Here is a 23,021-nt window from a genome sequence, read left to right on the forward strand (position 1 = left end):
GCCTGAGAAGGACCTTGTGAAGAATCCACAAGAGAACCTGAAGGAGCCAAAAAGAAAACGAGGCAGACCCCCTTCCATAACTCCTACTGGTGAGTCTCCCAAGTGGGCTCTGCAGTGCGTGATGGCGGTGTTCTTCTGTGGCCTTTGTGGTTCTTTACTCCTTCTGTACTTCAGTCCTTCATGTTTGTGACTGGCTTGTGAGCTGCAAACAAATTGTGCCTGTGGAGCTGGATTTCAGTGAGGTGTGTGTCGGGTAGACATGTTGGGGAATGTGGCCTGACTGAGCTGGGGTGGAAACATGAGGTTTCCATGGAAGAGCCTCTGGATCTAGCTAAGGTCTTCTTCTGGTGTCTGTTCACGTGCCCTCAGTCTGAGGAAATAACATCCTAATAGGCAGACATGAAAGAGGAGAGGAGAAGACAGGAAACTGAGGGTGCAGTGGGGAGAGGTACAGCGTGGTAAGGTTCAAGCCTTAGTACAGAAACACACACACACACACAACACACACACAAACGTTGAGTCTATGAGGGAGGCAGAGTAAAACAAGACAGAGCCCAGAGCTAGGGAGGTAAAGGCATATTTTGAGCTCTTAGTAGGCATTGTAGCTCACACCTGTGACACTTGGGAAGTGGAACCAGGAGGATCAACAGTTCAAGACTAGCCTGGGCTTTATAATGATTTACATTGAGCTTTTAAAAGATGCTTATTGATGCTGAAATTTCAGTCTAAATAAAAAAATAATTTGGTTAATTAAACTGGTAAGAGTTAAGGGTCCAGTATATATGTAGGGAATAATCTCCAATCATTTAAAGGAAGTCTAAAACTCTGAGGTAGGGGATCGAAGTGAGTTCAAGTGAAACATTGCCTCAAAAAGAAAAAAAAAAAGAAAGGCAGTATAAGTTTGAGATTCTTCTAGAATAACCATAATGAAACAAATTTTTATTTCTTGATAAGATAAACAGTCACACTTCAGATGATTGGGCAGCATGCATGAAAAGCACCCCTACCCCATGGGGATGGCCTGTCTGTAGCTGAGTGCATCTGTGGTCTTGTGAACCTCTTCCCATTTTCAAGTGGCATCTCTAATTTGTTTGTTGTTAATTGTCCTGGAAGCTGAGCCTGTAACCTTGCACAGGATAAGCTAATGCTTTACCAGTTAGCTACATTTCTAGATCACAATCTTTTTTTTTTCCCTGAAAGTTTAAACAGTTTCCGTAGATAATTTAAAATGTAAAATTTGATATGTAATATATTTTTGGAAACCAGAATAAGAGCCAATTCATTCACCCCCAGTGGGAAAGTCTACTTTAAGTTCCGTCATTCAGACAAATGTATGCAGTAGTCCTCATGAGTATCTTTCTTAAAGATGAGTTCTAATTTTATAGGAAATCAGATAATAGCCTGCTTTATCGTCAGATGAAGTATGTGCCTCTCCTCTTAAACAAACAAACAAACAAACAAACAAAAACAACAAAAAAGGCAAGGTGGTAAAGAGCTTGTTGTATATGCTTTATAACCTGAGTTTGGCTATCCAGAACCCACATGGGGCCAGATACTGTAGTACTTGTCTGCAATCCTAGATTACCAGTCCTGGGAGATTCATTGGAAGCATGTGGGCCAGCCATCTTGTCATATACAACAAGGATGACAGGAGACCCTGTCTTAAGGGATAAGGCAAGGACCTGCACCCTGGATTGTCAATACAGGGTTTCTCTGTGCAGTTCTGGCTGCCCTAGAACTCACTCTGTAGACCAGTCTGGCCTCAAACTTAAGGATCCTCCTGCTTTTACCTCAGGTGTTGGGATTAAAGGTCTGTACCACCATGCCCATCTCTCCTTTTTTGATTTTCCTTTTGTTAATTGACAGTGCTGGTCAAACCTAGGTCCTTCCATATGATAAGCAAGTGCTCTGTGCCTGCCCCTGAGCTATACCCACAGCTCTCTCCCAGTGTGTATTCTTTATATTGACAGCATGTTGAAATGTTTTTAGATGGATTGGTTTAAATAAACTATATTCTCAAACTTAATTTCAGTTTTTAAAATTTCTTTATGATTGCTTAAAAATTTAGTTACATATAGCTTACATTTGATGCTCTCATTGTATTTCTATATGACAGCATTGTCCTTAAATTTAGCTGCTGTCAAAAAAAAAGAAAAGAAAGAAAGAAAATTGTAGTTGCTGTCTTGATTGGCTTGTGAGAAAGAATTATCCACCACTGCCCAAGGCCTGCCCGACCCTGATGAACTGCTCTGCATTGCGAGTGGCACTGCTGTACAGTGTCCTGAGGAAAACGGAGAAAATACCCCGTGTCTTCCAGACAAAGAACGGAGAACAAGTTGGGACAGTACAGAGGGTTAAGCATCCTAGGTAGTGCACCATCTTCAGATGGAGTGGGTGTGAGGCAGGCTGCAATTGAACCCAGAGTCTGCTCATACCAGGCTGATGCCTTATGGCCACTCTATATCTCTGGACTCCGCAAAGCTGGAAAAATGTGGAAAGTGGATTGGTAGAAATGGAACCTGTCTGCAACTCAGTTTAGCTCTTCCTGCTGTAGCTTGGAGCCTTTTCTGTGTACTGAGGTATCTGTTTCCAGATGACAGACTCTTCCATGGAGCCACCTACAGCTTCATGCCTTCCCACATTTATTTATTGCTTTTATAAGGATGCAATTTCATACCAGATAGACACATTTAATAGAGAGGGAAATTTCCTGGTAACTAGATTTGGGCATGTAAGGGCGGGCTGAGCTTGTGCTTTCCTGCCTTCTGTCACAGCTGTGTGGGATGCTGGGCTCTCAGATGAGATGTTCTGGGGAGAGTTAGGGAAATACTCAGCTTCTCTATGGGTACTTGTTTATATGTGGTACCAAAGGGGAAACAAGGCTTGTATGGTGCTGCATACGGAGTTCAGGCACCCTTAGGGAAACCAAGGAGGATGAGTTCATTGATCCAGGGGAGCCCTGAGCTCCTAGATTGCACAGATGTGATTGGGAGCAGACTCCAAGCTATGTACAGCAGATTGTTTGTGTTTATGTTTAACTTGGTATATGTGTGATCCAAGTTTCCACCACTTGGAAGAGAATAATGTTGATATGTTGGGAAGGTTGGATATAGCAAGAACCAAGAATGGGGCTTGTCTCCTCAGAGCCTGCTCTATCTCTCCTTCTGCCTCTGACACAGCCACACTGGAGCTGCAGATCATACATGGAACTCTTCTCGTTCCTTTGATTGGTTTCCTACCCTGTTTCCCATTCCGGTCCTCTTCTCTCTTTTGCCCTCCTCAGATCCCTGAGTCCCGCCTTCCTGCTGGACTCCCTAATCTTTCTTCTGTTTCTTTTTGGATTTCCATCTTTCAGATTTGAGGAGAGCTTCTTATCCTTTAGGCTAAAAGTAGAGAATGAAGCACTATCCAGAGTCCTAGCACTGCTGAGTTAGTGATCCACAGCAGTGCTTTAGACTTGTTGGCTTTCATTTAGATCTTCTAAACAAAGCAAACCAAAATAAACCTCCTCGAACCAGTGACTGCCCACTTAGCACATAGACATTGAAAACAGGACCCAAGCCCTAGCCCACAAAGCACATTTTAAGAATGAGCCTGCATGGTGAGTTTTTTGAGGGCTGGGTTGGTAGGTCAGGGTTTGTTCAGTTTTAGTTTTTTTCTTCTTCTGTACTGCTCAGCAGGCTTTGAAAAGATTGGATGCTTAAAATGCCCAAAGGAGTCAGATGTGGTGGTACAGCCTGTAATCCCAGCTCTTGAGAAGCTGGGGGGTGGGGGTGGGGTCATTACAGTTGAAGGCTACCTAGTGAGATCCTGTTCTTTTCTAGTTCCCCTCCCCAAGACTTCAGGAATCTTACTTGGTAATAACTGTCTGTAACCCCGGCACTCAGGAGCTGGAGGCAAAAGGATCAGCATTTTAAAGTCATCCTTGATATATATGTAGTTTGAGACCAGCTTGGCTTTTTACTATACTAATTTTTTCTTCTCCAAATAAAGCAACATTACAAGAGCATGTTCAGCAGTGCATGCCTGCAATCTCATCTACTCCTAGGCTACTCTGGGCAGCTTAGCAAGAAGACACTGTCCTTCCCCTGTCCCCTGTCAAGAGACTTTTATACTGTCCACACAGGTTTTTAAGAAGTTGTATTGGAGTGTGGTATTTTAAAGTGAAGGTTTAGAGGCTCTGGGTCTTAGGCAAGGCCACAAAAAAGATACAGAGTGCCACCATCTTCCCAAGGAAGCAGCTCCTCACTCACTCCATTGTCTTGTCTTACTGTAACGTTGGTTTTCAGGGTTAGTGATGGATCTGATATCTACGAGGGTGTCTTCTTCTCGTATATAAAGTACATGTACATATATATATTTTTATTTGTATAAAGATGCACAATTGGGCATATTTAAAAGTTACATATTTTTGTGTGCTTTGTATATATTACAGCTGTGGATTCAAACTCTAAAACTTTGCAACCAATAACATTGGAATTGAGAAGACGGAAAATATCAAAACGAAGTGATACCCCATTAAAACGTCCTCGACTTGACAAAAATTCATGTGAGTCTCCAGTTTATGTATATGTGGCTAGAATTTGATACATTACTTGGGTCTGCTTCTGTGTCTGTCTGTCCCTGTTTCTTATGAGCACTAATGACTGAATTCTGAGCTAATGCGAGTGGAATGTGATCGAGACAGTAGTTTTTAAACACTAAAAGCAACAGAACCGTATTTGTGGTGGGCTCAGTGATAGCATATCTACTTCCATAAAGTATATTAGATTTGGATTCCTTTAGAAATATATGGCCTATTATAGTAAGGGTGGATTTCATGTGGTGATTAAAACTTCAGCCAGCCATGGTGACACATTCAACCCTAGCACTAGTGAGGCTGAGAGAGGCTGACCTCTGTGAGTTTAAGGCCAGCCAGTTCTACACAGAGAGACCCTGTCTGGAAAAAAAAAAGAGAGAACATTAGAAATACTATTTTTTGACCAGAAAACAAGCATGTTGACCTAAAAAAAGGAATTATAGTGGCTTTTAAACATGGTTCTCATAAGCCATGGTTGACTTTGGGAGTCAGCACACAGTCCTTCATATTGGGCACTCCAAAATAGATCTATGGTCAAGATTGGCACATGCTTCAGCACATCTTCTCAGTCTGTGAACTCTTGACATTTGGTTGTAAGCTCTCTCTAGCCCAGACTATGAATTTTTAAGGTAAAATTCCTTCCTAGTAGAGGCTTTGCTTTCACTGTAAGCTAGGAAAGGATATGTCAGAAATTCCACAAGTCTCTCTAGGAAAGCCCTTGTAGAAGTCCATGTTGGCAGAAGTCTTTCTTCCTGCTGGTCTCTGAGCACAACTCTATTAATGGTTTACAGCCCAGGAACAGTCCAAAAAACGCTCTGAAAATAGTGACAAAGACTTATCCAGGAGACGGTCCTCCAGGCTGTCCACTAATGGGACCCGTGAGGTCCTAGATCCTGACTCGATTGCACCTGATCTGGTTTGTACGGTTGATACAAACCCTCTACCGGACAAGTCTCCCAGTGCCAAGGAATCTGCTGAAGGTAAGCCACCATCTGTTTTGGAATTCCTTGGTCAGCCTAGTGCCTGTCTACTAAGACCCAACCTAGATTCTTCTGTGTTGGCTTCTGTGTTAGATTGTGTTGAAAGTGTGTGTGTGTGTGTATGTGTGTTATGTATGTTATATAGATTGCATATATTTTGTGTGTAGGGCTGGAAAGATAGCTCAGTGGAACTTGCTGTTCTTTCAGAAGAACCTAGCACCCAAGTTAGGTGGCCCACAAACACCTGTATGTAACTCCTGTTCTAACGGGATCTGTCATAGACTCTTCAAACCCCGCATGCATGTAGCGGACAGATGGATTTACAGGCAAAGCACACATGCACATCTGGGCATGTGTGCACACCTTTAATCTCAGTACTGGAGAGGCAAGCATATCTTTATGATGTCCAGGCCAGCCAACGCTACAAACAAACAAACCCCACCAAAATCCACCCACACAAAATAAAACTGAATCTAATAATAACCTGTAAAAAATATATATGAAGGTGTGTGTACATGCAGCTCCTCACAGAGTCCAGAAGAGGTTGTCAGATTGCCTGGAGCAGAATTTATAGGTGGCTGTGAGCTGTCCAGTGTGAGTGCTGGGAACTGAACTCAGGTCCTCTACAGCAGCAATATGTATGAGCTTTTAACTCTAGAACCATTTCTCCAGTCCCACCTTAAGATTGTTTTGAAATCCGAAAGGTGCTGCTACAGTGCTTAATGCTGTATTGTTTGTCCCTGATGGAGTGGATGTATCTGTGGTTGTTTTTGCTTATTGTTCCATGCTGCGTGTTAGACTGGAGGCACATGGCATGGGGAGCCCCACTTCTCTCTCTGCCTTTCTGATGCTGCCTTGTTCCATCAGCATGCTTGCTGACCTTTCACTCTAATCTGATTCTTTGAGGAACTTACAGCTCTGGCTGTATGGGTACAAGGCCTTTCTTTTCTTTAAAAAAGTACCATTTTGTTTAATTTTTTGCATGTATGTATGTATGTATGTACGTACGTACGTATGTACATGTGCCATGATGGTACATATGACCAGAAGATAACTTGTGGGGCTCTCTTCTCTGTTGAGAGGGTACTGGAGTTTAACTACAGGTTCTCTGGCTTAGAAGTATCTCGCTACCCCTCTTTTTAAAAAATGTTTGTTTTTTGGTGGCTTGTTTGTTAATTTGTTTGTTTTGAGGCAGGATCTCACTTTGTAGCCCAAGTTTGCCTGGAACTCACTGTGTAGATCAGGTGGGCTTCATGCTCACAGGGATCCAACCGCCTCTGCCTTTCAAATGCTGGGATTAAAGGCATCTACCAGCGGTCTTGGTCCTTTTCTCTTTTGGTTTCCTTCCTTCCTTCCTTCCTTCCTCCCTTCCTTCCTTCCTTCCATCATCCATCCTATGTGTCTCTGTGACTCTTTCTTTTGTTCATTCATTCTTTTTAATGTGTCTGTATGTATCTGTTCCAATGTCTGCAGAAAGGGATCATATGCCCTGGATTTGCAGTTCCAGGTACTTTTTGAACCACTTAACATGGGTTTGGGAAGTACATTTTAGCCTTCTGCAGGGTGGTAAACAGCCTGACAGCTGACATCCATCCTTTCAGCCCACTGAAATGTGTTCTTACACATCCTCTAAGGTGGCTCTGGCTTTCTAGTCTGTTTTGGAACTCTTGACTTTCTAATTGTATACATACTCGTTTCCCAAGCATTCTTTATTTCTTCCTCTAGGTCAGTTGAAGTCTCCATTGGAAGCTGGCCATGTCTCTTCTGCATTAACTTGCCACCCCATTGGGGATGGCCTGGGGACTGCAGACGTGGAGTTGAACTGTAAGTCAATGGGAGAAAACACGATGAAAACAGAACCCGTGTCTCCTCTTGCTGAGGTGCAGGAAGTTTCGACTGTTGAAGGTGTGTGTGTAGAATTAACTTAGCCATGCTTTATGTGTATGCTTTGGGCTTTTACTTTGCAAGTTTTTTTAAAGTACTTTTTCAATATTTTTTTTTTGTCTTAATAATATTTAAAGGCCTCCACAACTGTACTCTCCACATTAGAGAGGCAGAAGTAGAAACATCTTAATAAGTTTGAGGCCAGCCTCATTTTCAGGGTATCACAGTGAGGCTCTGTCAAAAGAAAAAGAAATAAAAAATCCTGATTCTTTCCGTGTGTGTGTGTGTGTGTGTGTGTGTGTGTGTGTGTGTGTGTGTGTATTAGAGAGAGAGAGAGACAGACAGACAGACAGACTCTAAATATGATGGTTGCTCTGGCTGTCTTGGAATTCACTCTATAGACCAGGATAGCCCTGAACTCACAGAGCTCTGCCTGCTTCTGCTTTGCCAGTGCTAAGAATAATGCAATGCTCCATTTTTTTTTTTTTTTCTGATTTTGTTACATATTCCCTTTTGGTATTTTAGCTAGGAAGTTACCAGTTTTATTAATCACTTCAAAGAAGTAACCTGTTTAGGTTCGATTCTAAACAATTTCTCCTAACTTTCTAGAACTTTATAGTTGCTTCAACAGTCATATTTTTTTCTATGTATGTATTGCCCATCTGTTCATTTAGTCGGGAGATGTTATATGCACGCTCCAGACTATTCTAAACCATCTTATTTGTGAATGTTCTACATGTAACATGGAACAAAGAACAGCCTCATGTGGGCCCTCTCCCAGTAGCTGTAACCTATATAGTCTTGGTGGCTGGTTGTCTGTTTTAAAGTGAACGGAAAGGTCCTGTCACTGGAGTTTTAGATGCTAATAAGTATTGCACTGGTACATTAGCTACGTCTGTGTAGTATAACACCTAGAAGAGTTCTATCTTTCAAACTTAGGGCTTTGTTTTTGTTTTTAGTTGTTGTAGTTGTTTTTAAATGCTTTTTGTTTGTTTGGGACAGGGCCTACTACTATCCCTAAACAATTTTTCTATCTCTATCTATGTGTACTGGGCTTACAGGCATAATCTTCCATACCTTGTTCTGTTTTCTTAAACAGATGTATAATCATTTTACTTTGGGAAGTTGTGTCTGTCCAACAGAATGGATAATCAAAATGTGGAGTCCAGAAACTCTTGTTGGATAAGCCATGTGTGCCTGCTGTGGAGGAACTGAACTCAGAACTCACTCTCTGAGCCTTTCCTGTGTTCCAGAAGAGTTCTAGCTGTCCAGTTTACAGAGATTCATGGTCTTAGTGTTTAGGCAGGGTTGAAGGAAGGGCCTTGGACAGTGGGTGGCAGGTAGACATTTGGAGGTGTGGACAAAGCACTGTATAGCCCATGAGACTATCAGATAATGTGGTTTCTGATTTAGTTTGCAGGTTTCCTAAAAAAAGTTAAGGCTGAGTATGAAAGCCGCTCTCAGTCTGAGCCATTTGCTTTGAGGAATCTGTGGAGTTCTTGACTTTCAAGTTAATCTACCTTCACAATAGACAAAGAAAACTCAGCCAAAATTATGGATTGTTAGTTTGATCTCACCTGCCCCCGTCCCACTGTATCCTCCCAGCTGCTGATGAACTGCTGTCTGCCGAGGACACAATGAGACGAGAGCTGCCTTTGAGGAACTTGGTACAGTGAGGGGCAGGGCCACCTCCTCCCAGACACTTGTCACAGTAATGTGTCCACTCCGAGAAGGGGCAGCATGCAGTAGGTGATCAGGACTTGGGGAAGAGGGTCACCTTTGTAATTCTGTAGCTAAAAGGGAGACATGTGTCGTCTTTGAAGCAAAATAGTATTTCTGGAGTTTGTTTTGGAACAAGGGCTTTGTGGGAATATAGATGATACAGAAAGATTGCTGGGAGGAAGGCTGCTAAAGACACCGGGCTAAGGATGCCTCATAGAAGTGAGCTGGAAATGGGCTAGGTTGTCAACAAAATAGCTGCAGGGAGCAGGAGTGACTCAGTCACTGGGGAGTGACAGTTCTCCAGGCTACTGCCACAGCATTAATGTTTCTAAACCTAGATGGAGTCATGCCAGAGAAATCTGTGAGAGACTTCTAGGCAGCTGTTGGAAACAGCACATCAAGTTCATAGATGGCTGGCAGCTGGGCCTCCCAAAGCCCAGCCCAGGCACCAGGGTCAGCACTGCCATCTTGTGGAATAGATGTTCAGTGTTCTCTTTTGGTTTGTGTGTGTGTAGAAATTTATATTCTGTGTGAGAGCCAGGCAATGTTCACTGGAACCAAATGCATGGAGGTCAGGGGACAACCTTGTGAGTCACTTCTCTCCTTCTACCTTTTACGTGTTTTTTTTTTGTTTTGTTTTTTTTTTTTTTGAAAATCAAAATCACATTGTGAGGTGTACACAGCAAGTACCTTTACCAACCAAGCCATCTTGTTGACCCTCTAGGCAATTTTTCTGCACATAGGCAGTTGTTTGTACATGTATACGTGTATGTATGTTATCTTTTCTCTAATGCTAAAGACTTACCACAGATTACTCCTACTGAGTGCACACTCTGCTACTGAGATATACACCTAGCTATGCCTTTTTCTTGTATAGTGCTGTTGAACCCAGGGCTTTGTATAAGCCAAGCAAGCGTATACCATTGAATTAGCACCTGTACTTTTTTAAAAAAAAGATTTATTTAGTTTTTATTTATATAAGTACATTGTAGCTGTCTTCAGACACACACTAGAAGAGTGCATTGGATCCCATTAAAGATGGTTGTGAGCCACCATGTGGTTGCTGGGAATTGAACTCAGGACCTCTGGCAGAGCAGTCAGTGTTCTTAACCACTGAGCAATCTCTCCAGCCCGCCCCTGTGTACATTTTGTGTACATTTTTAAGTAAGTCTCATTTGAAATTATCTCAGGCCCATGAAAATGTTGTAACTATAGAACAAAGAAGAGGGAACATGGTGGCTTACACACACATAATGCCAGCATTTGGGAGGCTAAGGCTGGAGGGTAACAGTCAGTTTGAGGCTATCCTGGGCTACCCAGTGAGTTCAAGGTCAGCCTAGGTTACACAGTTTGTTCAAGGCTTGTATAGGGCACAGAATGAACATCAACAGCAGTTAGTAGTTAGGGTTTCTGTGACTTCCTTCTGTGGGGAGGGAGTATGGTGGCGTGACAGCTGACAGGACAGAGTAGTGCAGACACTGAAGAGCTCCTCAAATGGGTACTTTGCCTCTGGCTGCCCCTGTACTTTTAGGAGAGGAACAGGGGGAAGAGGAGGGGGAGAGGGAGAGGGTGCTTACCTTTATAGCCCCCAACCAGCCACAAACCTACCACTGCCCTGCTTCTGTCTAGGTACTGGGATTGCAAGCTGGTGCCGCCACACCCAGCTCATTGTTGTATATGTTTTCCTAGTATACATGGTTCTAAAGTTGACAGGAAAACAGCACAATGCCCCTTTATAATTTTTTAATTAATTTTGAAACAGGGTCTCTTGTAGCCTGGAATTTGTATAGGTCAAGATATCTTCAACTTCTGATCCTTCTGTCTCCTTCCATTGTGCTGGGATTGTTAGCCACCAAAGCTTAGTGTATTCAGTGCTGGGAGCTGGACCAGTGCTTTGTGCGAGCTGGCAACTGAGCTGGACCCCCTGCCACTCTTAACAGTGGTTTATGTTAGACAGGGCCTCAATCTGCAGTCCAGGTTGCCCTTAAATTCATGGCAAACCTCCTGCCTCAGTCTCTAAGTGCTGGCTGGGGTTATAGACTTGAGTCATTACACCTGGCTCTTACATTGTATTCTTTTCTGGGATTAGAATTACAGCCTCCCATGTGCTAGGTACGTGCTCTACCTATCCCTATTTATTCTGTTTCATGCTTGTTTAAAGTTATATGATACAGGCCTGGGATATCGCTAACTTGGGAGTGCTTGCTTAGCTTGTAGGAACATTGGTTTTAAACCTCAGCACCACATAAACCAGATATGGTAGTACACACCTGTCATCCAGCACTCAGGAGGATGACAAGCTGGTGGCCAGACTATATTTCATAAAGAAAAAGTTACATCTCTCATGGTGGTGTGACTCCTTTAATCCCCAGCACTTGACAGGCAGAGGCAGGCAGATCCCTGAGTCTGAAGCCAGCCTAGTCTAGGAGTGAGTTCTAGGACAAGGATAACCCAGAGAAACTCTGACTTGAAGAACCAAAAGTAAACAAATTGATTAAGTAAATTAAAAAAATAAAACCATATGGCATTTCCATTTTAACATTTGGCTGGTATTTTGAATTGAAATCTGTTTGGTTATTCTTGGATTGTTTTTCATTGCTTCAGAGTGGAGAAAATTACTCTTTCATAGACTGGTAAAATACTTTGTTATGGTATTATCACACAAAACATATCAAAAGGTATGAATGCACAGGACCACATGCTTTCTTTGCCAACAAAGATCCCAGCTGTGTTAGATCTTGGTGCTGAGGCAACACCAGACAGTGAGGAGTGGCTCTTTCCTCTGGCTGGAGAAGTGGTAGGTCACAGGATCCAGCAGCAGATGCTGAGTCTCAGCAATGAGGTACAGCATGAAGTCATTGTGCCAGCAGTAGATGGCATGTGATCCCTGCCAGAAAGGGCCATCTGGATCCTTCCCCATATGCTGTGTGAGCTGGGTCTGGATGGAAGAGAAGACCAGGCTGAGCCAGGGCAGGGTGCCAGGCAGCAGAGGTGGGAGTTGGGAGCACATGAATTCTTAGTCACCGGGGCCAGGTGGCATTGGAAGCCAGAACTGAGGCTTTGTTGTGTAGTAAGGACTTTGGAAACAAGGTGCTGAGGACCCAGAATTAGGGCAGTGTGAGTATCATGAGTGTCATCTACCTGAGGTTTTGTGATATTGGCAGTTGTCATACAAAAAGAGGTTAAAGTAGGTCTAGAACTTAATATTTTTATGTGTGTGAGTACTGTGTCTGCATCTGCGTGTACACAAGGTTCATGCCTGTATCCTTGGAGGCCAGAGGAGAGCTTCAGAACTCGTGGAATCTAGGAGTTCCAGACTGTCGTGAGTGACCACCTAGGTGCTGAGAGTCGAACCCAGGACTCTGGAAGAAAGCAGCCAGTGCTGTTAACTGAGGAGATATTGCTCGGCTTTTACAGTAAACTGAGGTGACATTGCTCAGCTTTTACAGTAAACAGAGGTGAAGGGCTGGGGTCGTGTGCAGTTGTGAATGAAACTTGGGGTACAAACCCTAGCACCGTGGCAGCAAAATGAAACAATGAAATGCCAACCTTGTTCAAAAGCTCTTCTGAGTATGAAATCGTATTTATTTATTTATTTATTTAAAAAGGGAAAATATAAGCATTGCCCATGTGTGTATGATGTATAGCAGAGTCAGCCTCCAGGAAGCTGAATGCTGCCAGTAGTCAGGACGCCCTGCCTCTCCCCAGAGGACACAGATGGGAACACAAACCTAGCCAAACCTCGCCTGCTCGCCTGCTCGCCTGCTCGCCTGCTCGTCTGCAGGAAAGAGCTCAGGTGGCCCAGTTTCTTGATGGATAGGCCTAATTTCTCTATTACAGGTCTAAGGGATCCTGCTCTGCACTCTCTGTTACAGTGTAATAGTATTTATTACTCTGAACACAGAAGCTTTGAACATTCTTATTTTCTCACAGTTGTCAATGGAGGTGACTCAGCTAGGGATTGTCCAGGCTGGCCTCCCATCTGAAAACTTTCTGAAGAGGATCTCAGTCTTAGCTGCTGGAAGGTGATGACTGCAAGCCTCAGCGCTTCACTTGCACTTCCGGGCTATCTGTGCATTGGCCTCTGGGAAGTCACCCAGAACCTGGTCATGTTGTTAAACCAACAGAGAGACTATCTGCTAGGACTTAAAGCCTCACAAACAGGAGATACTGCCACCTTGATTAGTGACAGATGCTGCTCAAACTTGAGGAATTATACAAGGGGTGAACACCATTAGGTTTAATGGAAGCCCAACTACCTGGGAACCCCAACTCTTGGACACCAGGGATTGAAGATTTTTAATCTCAGATCATCCAAGTTTACTCCTGCTTGCACTCTGCCTTCTTTGTGCCGCCATCCTTGATAGAAAATCGCTTTTGGATTCTCTGACTAGGGGCATTGTCCTAGACACATATGGCAGTTTCTTTTCCTAGGGAGGTTTCTTGCCCACCTGAGCCTGTGTGATCCTGGCACTGCAGTCCCTCAGAGGCACCGAGGTGCCAGGCTTACTTGTTTTAGCAATAAGCTATCCCACCTTCCACTCAAATACTAAAAAGAAACAAAGATTTTGATTTGGGGGCAGTTTGTTTTGCTTTGTTTGTTTTTTCTTTTTGCTTTGTTGTTTTGTTTTTTCTTTTTTCCTTAGTTGAGTTCGTTGTCTCTTTAGAAGTTTGCTGGAGTAGTAGACTGTCAGATCCTATGTGTCTTGATTTAGTAGAGTCAGACCACACTTCTCTTGTAATCTGTTTATAAATAAGGAGATAAATGATTGGGCTATTGGTAGTCAGTCTGTAAAGCTGAAATTGAGTTGGCTCAGGAAACCATTAAGTGTAGAATGGTTGGCTAAACTTGGTCTGAAGCCTCCTTTAGCTACTGGACTACTATATCACTGACTTGGGTAAAGACCTAAGACTATCTAGCCATGTCGCGGTGGCTCACACCTTAATCCTTAGGGGCCAGAGCCAGGTGGGTCCCTGAGTTTGAGGCTAGCTTGGACTATAGATTGGGTTTTAGGATACCCAGGAATATACAGAGAAACCATGTCTAAAAACAATACCACCAGCCGGGCAATGGTGGCGCACACCTTTAATCCTAGCTCTTGTGGGGTAGAGGCAGGAGGATTTCTGAGTTCGAGGCCAACCTGGTCTACAAGAGTGAATTCCAGGACAGCCAGGGCTACACAGAGAAACCTTGTCTCAAAAAACCAAAAAAAAAAAAAAAGAAAAGAAAGAAAGAAAAGAGAAAAGAAACATCCAGGAGCTGAAAAGATGCCTCAGCAGTGAGGAGCACTTCCTGCTCTTAGGGAGGAGCACCCCCTGCTCTTAGGGAAGAGCACTCCCTGCTCTTAGGGAGGAGCACTCCCTGCTCTTAGGGAGGAGCACCCCTGCTCTTAGGGAAGAGCACTCCCTGCTCTTAGGGAGGAGCACTCCCTGCTCTTAGGGAGGAGCACTCCCTGCTCTTAGGGATGTTCAATTCCCAGTGGCTTACAACCATCTGTAACAATACCACCAAAGTCAAAAATACATAGGTTTTCGCAGTAAGGAATCCAAAGTCCTTGCTGGGCATACTGATACAGGCTGTGATCCCAGCATTTGCAAGGTAGAGGCAGGAAGTATGAAGTTTAGAGTTAGCCTAGCCTACATAGCAAGAACTTATCTCAAAAAAAATAAAATTGCTGAAAAATGTTACTAAGTTCTTAGGCTAAAATAATAAGGTGGGGTTTCTTAGGGATAATTGCAATTCACCATATAGTTTTGTGCTGGCTTCTCTTATATCAGCTTGACACTGCTAGAGTTATATGAAAGGAGGGAACCTCAATTGAAAAAACTCTTCTGTGTCCTGAGAGACTCTGACAGTGTCAGACTAATACAGAAGTAGAAGCTCACAGCTGTCCATTGGACTGAGCACAGAGTCTCCAATGAAGGAGCTAGAGAAAGGCCCCAAGGAGCTGAAGGGTTTGCAGCCCCTTAGGATGAACAACAATTTGAACTAACTAGTACCCTCAGAGCTCTCAGGGACTAAACCACCAACCAAAGAGTACACATGGTGGGACTTATGGCTTCAGCTGTATATGCAGCAGAGGATGGCCTAGCCAGTCATCAATGGGAGGAGAGATCCTAGGTCCTGTGAAGGCTCTATGTCCCAATGTAGGGGAATGCCAGGGCCAGGAAGTTGGAGAAGCAGTTGGTGAGCAGGGGGAGGGGGGAGGGAACAGGGTTGTTTTTTTGTTGTTGTTGTTGTTTTTTCCCTTTCCCTGGAGGGGAAACCAGGAAAGGAGATATCATTTGAAATGTAAATAAAGAAAATATCTAAGAAAAAAGAAAAAAAGAAAAAACTCTTCATGATATTGGGCTGTACAAAAAGCCTGCACGGCATTCCTTCCCCTCCCCCACTCCCTGCCGTCCATTTGTTTTTTTCAAGACAGGGTTTCTCTCTGTAACTCTAGCTGTTCTGGAACTCTCAAACTCAGAGATCCCCCTGTCTCTGCCTCCCTATTGCTGAGATTAAAGGCTTACCCTACCACTGCCCCAGCACGTTTTCTTGATTAGTGGTTAAAGGGAGAGAGTTCAGCCTATGGTGGGGGGTGCCAGGCCTAGGTTGGTGTTCCTGGGTTCTATAAGAAAGCAGGTTGAGCAAGCCAGTAAGTAGCACCTCCATGACCTCTATGTCAGCTCCAGCCTACAGGCTCCTGCCTGTTTGAGCTCCTGTCCTGACTTCCTTTGATAATGAACAGTGATATAGAAGCATAAGCTGAATAAACCTTTTGCCCCCAAGTTTCTTTTTGGTCATGGTGCTTCCAAGCAGCAATAGTAACCCTAACTAAGACAAGTTTTATAAAGCTCTCTGGGGGCTGGTCGGTGGTGGCACACACATTTAATCCCAGCACTTGGGAGGCAGAGGCAGGCCGATTTCTGAATTGGAGGCCAGCTTGGTCTACAGAGTGAGCTCCAGGATGACCAGGGCTAAACAGAGAAACCCTGTCTCGAAAAACCAAAAATAAATAAATAAATAAATAAATAAATACCTCTCTGGGAAAAGTTGAGATGCTCTCTGTGGAGGCAGATATCACTTGAATTTCCCAGAATGTTTATTTCATACTCTCTCTCCTTAGACCTTAATTTTTTTCTTTTTTTTTGTTTTTTCAAGACAGGGTTTCTCTGTGTAGCCCTGGCTGTCCTGGAACTCCTTAGGGGAGATGTCGTATGTATTTTATAGCCTGCTGACCTCTTTGCTATCCATCAGAGACTAGATTCTAGGTCTTTTAGCTATAGAACCCACCTCACCTTCATGGACACATGTAAAGGAGATTCCAAGTAATCACTCCTTAAGCTTTACTGTGCATCTGGAATTGGAATGATTGTTGCCTGGAAACCTTTCCCCAGATTGTAATTTTTTTTTTTTTTTTTTAAAGACAGGGTTTCTCTGTATAGCCCTGGCTGTCCTGGAACTCACTTGGTAGACCAGGCTGGCCTCGAACTCAGAAATCCACCTGCCTCTGCCTCCCAAGTGCTGGGATTATAGGTGTGTGCCACCACTGCCCAGCAATTGTACTGTGTTTTAACTGACAATACTGCCTGGTATTAGATTCCCAAAGTCTGCTCTAGGTTGACTAAGCTAGTCTGAACTGGGTTTTCATTCTCATCTCTTTTCTGGTCACTACCTGCATGGATACTTTCAGGGTCCCTCTGAGTCAAATCCAGGGTTTCATGCATGCTAAGTAAACATTCTACTGCTGAGGTACACCCCAGTCCTAATACATATTAAAAAGATAAAATGGGGCTGGAGAGGTGGCTCAGCAGTACTCACTGTTCTTGCAGAGGTGCTGGATTCCATTCCTAGCATCGACATGGTGGTTCACAACCATTTGTGACTGTAACTCAGTTACAGAGGATCCAACCCCTTTTTCTGGCCTCTTTGGGGCATGAACATAGTACACATGAATCATGGAGTTAAGTATACACACACACACACACACACACACACACACATTTTAAAGCCAAGTATGGTGACACATGCCTTTAATCTCTGTACTCAGAAGGCAGAAGCAGGAGTGTTTGAGGTCAGCCTGGTCTACATAGCAAGTGTTGGGACAGCTTGGACTACATAAAGATTCCCTGGTTCCTCCCAAAAACCTTTTATTGTTTCAATAAAAAAAGCTCCTAAAATGAGGGTAATGATTGCTGCTTTCACATACTAGGAGTTTTGTGATTTATTTTGGATTTCACATTTTTAGAAGTATGTAGACAAAAACTGAGGGCTTTACAGGGTAATCTGTCCCATAGCCTGGACTCTCAAGAGGTAATTGGAGAAACAGTTCACATTTGGTTGATTACATGTATGTATAAGTATTGCTGGCACAATTCATGTGTACCATGTTTTTGCCTGGTATGTCTTCCATGTATTCATCTCCTACTTTGTGCACAGTTATCTTTAACTCTTTAGCTCTTTGGAATTGATGTCATTTGTCACTTTTATAGGCAAGAAAGTGAAGAACCAGATTGACTTCTGCAGCTTAGATGTGTCTGACCTGGCATGACTATCTAGTGAGGATTCAAGGTGACCTGGGGGAGGGGAGCAACACACTTCTCTCCTCTTTTGCTTAATTCCAGAAAAGCTGCTCATTAGCATAAAATAATCCTGTAGAGTAATACAAGCCCATATTTATTGTGCCCTTAAATGCAAACAGCTCTCTAAAGGCTCCTGATTTGTAATTTTTTCAGTTCTTGTAACTCACTGATGCCAATGCCTTTAGTACCTCACTCTGCACATGGGCGAACTGAGGCAAAGGGGTTAGCTGGGGATGCAGGCTTTGAAACAGACCATCCAGCTGTGAAGCCCACCCACAGCTACACAACCTGTGCTGCTTGCTTATGTAGCTGGCTTGTGTGTGTGTAGGTGTGCAGTTCCATTTGTTCTGAGACAGGGCCTCCTGAATCCCAGACTGAACTTGAACTCCTGAGGTTGCTGAGGCTAACTTGAATTTCTTCTTCTTTTTTTCTTTTCTTTTTTGTTTTTTTCCAGACAGGGTTTCTCTGTGTAGCCCTGGCTGTCCTGGAACTCACTCTGTAGACCAGACTGGCCTTGAACTCAGAAATCCACCTGCCTCTGCCTCCCAAGTGCTGGGATTAAAGGCGTGCACCACCACTGCCTGGCTGACTTTGAATTCCTAATTCTCCTGCCTTTACATCCTAGTGCTAGTTACAAGTGTGCATTGCCTCAGACAGTACAGTGCTGAAGCCAGCCTCGGGGCTGTGTGCATGCTGGGCAAGCATTCCACCAACCGAGTCACCACATGAGCCTCTTGTTTTTTATGTTTAATTCCCAGAACTTATGTGCTGGTTCACAGTTGCCTGTAACACCAGATCCAAAGTATATAACACAAGTCCCAAGCTTGCATGTGATATACAGACATACATGCAAGCAAAACAGCCAGACATATAAAATTAAATAATAAAAAACTACATAAATCAGAAGTTTTTGTGGTTCAACCTAATAGGACCAAGAGGAGGAAATTCCAGAGAACCTGGGATAAAATTGTAAGGGAAGAAGTTTTTTTGATTTGTGTACTCTTATTTTTGTTTTGAGTCAAGATTGGGTCTCAAGACCATGTTGGCCTCCTGCTCACAGAGATCCACCTGTCACTGTTTCCAAGGCTGCTGTTTTTTTTGTTTTTGTTTTTGTTTTCCGAGGCAGGGTTTCTCTGTGTAGTCCTGGAACTCACTCTGTAGACCAGACCGGCCTTGAACTCAGAAATCCACCTGCCTCTGCCTCCCAAGTGCTGGGATTAAAGGTGTTCGCCACCACCGCCCAGCCCAAGGCTGCTGTTTTAATTTTTTTTTTTTTTTAAATATAGAATTTTTGTGCCGGATCTGATCTCTCATGTCTGTAATAGCAGCATGCTGGAGGCTGAAGCAGGATTCCATAGTGCTTGGCTTACCAGTAAGCCTGGACTCCATAGTGCGCTTAGAAGTGTGAATTCCAGAGCCCTTCTCTAGTGTCCTTTGGAGTTTGTATCTGAACAGCATGGTCCCATTACACTCAGTGTTACCTTCCCTTTTACCTGCTGCTCTTTTGAATCTTCTTTGTCTCTTAGCATGGGCAGAAAATGTTTTGAAGGCCTTCTGGTTTGGCATGTGTCCATGTTGTAGTTTTTCATAATACCAGTCACTAATCTCCAGCCCAATTTTGAAGTGAATATTTTGAAATGTATTGTTTAACTTAGATTGACTGTAAGAATAATTTTATTTATTTATTTATTTGTTTGTTTGTTTATTTTTCTTTTTCGAGGCAGGGTTTCTTTGTGTAGCCCTGGCTGTCCTGGAACTCACTCTGTAGACCAGGCTGGCCTCCAACTCAGAAATCCATGGAGTCCACTCTTAACATGCAGCTACTGAGCTGAGTTCTAAGGCACATGAAGACCTTGTAATGCATTACTCCATCATGCGGTATTGTAGTCTGTGCCCTCTGCTTATTTGACATGGGAGGCTCAACCTTGAGTTTATTCTTTGAGTCCTCTGGGTTCTCATACTCTCTTGGCCACCTCCTTGGTTGCTTTGTGTGTTTGTTTGTTTTTAAACATGTCAGTACATGTGACATTTCATAGCTTAGTAAACTCAAAGCTCTGTATAAATGCTATTGTAAAGCCCCTTGAGTTTCATAAGGAGATCTCTGGCTTTGTCCACACAGGTTCGGTTCAGCTCACTGGCCACGGGGGCCGGCTTGCCATCTTGTTTTCTGCTCCAGGGTCTTCGAAACCCTGAGGATATTAGACTGTTGCAGTTCAATGTGTCACTCTCCTCTTTCTAACACAAAATCAAGGTTGTTTCCTGAAAGTTGGGTGTTGTCTCTCCAAACAGTATTTTGCGCGCTAGACTGTTGTCTTGATGTCTCAGGCAGCTTGTGCCTGCCATTCTGCCACTCTTTCTGGTTGTGTGCTGACACACAGTCCATAATAGCTAGTGCAAACACAGAGCTCCTCACAGTTGTGTTTGCTTGTTTTTTTTTTACAGTTCCAAATACTTTGAAGAAAACGGATGACTTTGTGACATTGAATGTGCCAGCTGTGGACCTAGACCACAAGTTTCGATGCAAGGTTGTGGACTGTTTGAAATTTTTCCGCAAGGCTAAATTGCTGCACTATCATATGAAGTATTTCCATGGGATGGAGAAATCGCCGGAGCCAGAGGAGGGCCCAGGGAAGGCGCATGTACAGACTCGGGGCTCCACAGTGCCTGATAAGGCCAGCCAGGAGAACCTAACCAGAAAGCGGGTCTCTGCCAGCTCCCCAAGTGAGTATCGTGGTTCTGTGGAATGGTCCCAGGAGGGCCCTGATGTTTCTGAGCTAGAAACCTGCAGTAGGTTGATGGTCTAGTTGAGGAAGTGGCTCTTGGTAGTGACATTGTAGAACGAAAGCCCTCCTGGAGGAAGCAAGCTCTGCCCCTCTCTCTGTTCATGTGACATTGAGAGGGTTATTGCTGAAGGTTGTGGCATTCCTGGAATGAGTAGGAGCTCTGAAATCAGCAGAAGTTGGCCCAGAACAGATGGTTGCCTCTTAGAACCATGTCCCAACCTGTTCCTGTCAGGAGGACAAAAACTCATTAAAAAGCATACTTAATTCTGTCTGTTCCTAGGTGAAGGTGTGAACCCTCTAACCTTTCATTGCAGTTCAAGCTGCTTTGTACAGAAACCACAGAGTGAGCACCCATACTGCCACCACAAAATCTCCCTTTCTATCCTAGCAGAGAAATACCACACCCATTTTTTTGAGCTTGCTTCTAAAACTAAAGAAGTTGAAAATTAGGTTTCCAAGGGTATTTCAGAGTGATTATTACCTTTGTAATAAATTACCTCATTTTTGAGATAGTCTTATTTATTCCAGGTTGGTGTAAGTATTGAGAATGATCTTGAACTCCAAATCCTTCCATCTCTGCCTCCAAAGTGCTAGGATTTTAGGAGCATACTGCTATAACCATCAAATTAACAATAAACTCTACAATCTTCTAAGGTTATTTGCATCTGAGATTGTAATATCGCTACATAGGTTTTGTTTGATTTGGTTAGATGTTTTGTACTAAAGTGTGTATTGAGTTAGGAGGATGGCTTAGTGGATAAAACTCTTTTCATTGTGCACATGAAAACTTGAAAACCTAGCACCATTGTGAAAAAGCTCGGTGCGATGGCTGTGTCTCCAGGGAGTATAAGATTGATGATCCATAGGATGGTGGGGCAGAGCCATAGGTCTAAGATCTCTGGTGCAGTGAGAAAGCAGGCTTTAGTTGTGTTAGGAAGACTCAGTGTATCGGGGCTATGTTTGGTCATGCATGTTGTGTACTACCAAGAATCGAAACATGTGTAGTGCACTGCTTTTGAGTAGCCACGGTTTTAAAAATGAGAAAATAAATCATGGTTTTAATAGTATATTTATATTTAGTATATCCAAAATGGTCTTATAGCACCTTGTGGCAATTTTGTCAATGACAAACCATGCATACAACCATAGTGTTATAAAAAATTATGTTGTCTGATGACATTGCAGCCATTGTAGTTTGTGCAAGCACAGACTGCGATACCTAGACAATAAAGTCACCTCAGCATAGCTTCTCAGGACATACCTGTGTCATTGACATATGACTTAGCCATTTTAGTGTTCAACATAAAAATCACAACCTCTCTATTTTGTATACTTTTCCTAGAAGTCAATCTTTAAAAAACATGATGTGTGGGCTGGAGAGATGGCTCAGTGGTTAAGAACACTGACTGCTCTTCCAAGGTCCAGAGTTCAAATTCCAGCACCCACACTGTGGCTCACAACCATCTGTAATGAGGCTGGATTCCCTCTTATGGAGTGTCTGAAAACAGCTATATAGTGTACTTATATATATAATAAATAAATTTTAAAAATTATTTTTAAAAAAACCATGATGTTTTTCTACATAATAATCACAAGTCAATACAAATTAGCCTTGCATTTTAGGCACCCAGTAGCTGTGAGCGAGTGGCTAATGATATTCAGTTTATTGGCCTGTGTGGATCTATTTCCCTTCAGCTGCTTTTGTACTTGGTGAGACTAACAGCTGAGTTAGAATGAGCAGCTCAAGGAAGATGAGGTGTGGGAACCTTTAGGAAGAGAGGAGCTGTGTGAGCTACAGTGGGGTACTCACCATTCTACTGCCTTTACCTCAGTCTTGCTTAAGCCCAGTCAGGGGATGGCTAGTTTTCAGAGAGAACTTGTGTAAACCGGATTGTAGACTGAGGACCAGAATTGTGTGTCTGCTCTTATAAACAGAGCTCACCACAGGGAAAGTTGCTTCTTGAGCAGAGTTGCAGAATTCTGGAATCAGAATTGCTCCAGGCTAACTACATCAGCCTGTTCACTTTGCAAGGATTTATTGCCATGCCCAGCAAAGGAGACCAAGGTCAAAAGTCCTCTGCTGGGAAGTGCTTATGGTGTGGGTACTCTGGAACAAAGAATCAAAGGCTGGTTCATTTCTCTTGTTTAAGAGGTGTTTGATACATTTAGCAACAAACATTGACCTTTTTTGGAGACATCTCACTATGCAGTGCTGACCAGCCTGGACCTTTCTCTCTAGACCATGTTGATCTTGAATTTACAGAGATCTGCCTGTCTCTGCTGGGATCCAAGGTGTGTATCATTTTCTCTAGCCAAACACTGATATTAATGCTCTTTAAAGGAAGAGAGGAGACCTGCATAGTGACGGCACATACTTTTAATGCTAGCAGTTATAAGACAGAGAGGCTGGCAGATCTCTGTGAGTTTGAAGCCAGCCTGGTCTACAGAGCTAGTCTAGGATGGCCAGGGTTAGTTACACAGAGAAACCTTGTCTTAAAAACTCAA

General features: G+C 43.3%; 1 protein-coding gene across 1 annotated transcript in view; it reads left to right on the top strand.

Annotated features, from left to right (window-relative positions):
- Positions 1-23,021, top strand: part of Phf20 (PHD finger protein 20) — a gene marked incomplete at its 3' end in the record, with an annotated part of 110,630 nt that overhangs the window by 67,898 nt on the left and 19,711 nt on the right. Inside the window, exons 6-10 of the mRNA XM_031373273.1 lie at positions 8-89; positions 4,436-4,549; positions 5,371-5,559; positions 7,285-7,464; positions 20,176-20,454. Of these exons, the coding sequence (XP_031229133.1) occupies positions 8-89; positions 4,436-4,549; positions 5,371-5,559; positions 7,285-7,464; positions 20,176-20,454 (844 nt within the window). The remainder of the gene's footprint in view (positions 1-7; positions 90-4,435; positions 4,550-5,370; positions 5,560-7,284; positions 7,465-20,175; positions 20,455-23,021) is intronic.

This window comes from Mastomys coucha, unplaced genomic scaffold (genome assembly GCF_008632895.1).
Source record: "Mastomys coucha isolate ucsf_1 unplaced genomic scaffold, UCSF_Mcou_1 pScaffold15, whole genome shotgun sequence".
Taxonomy (NCBI): domain Eukaryota; kingdom Metazoa; phylum Chordata; class Mammalia; order Rodentia; family Muridae; genus Mastomys; species Mastomys coucha.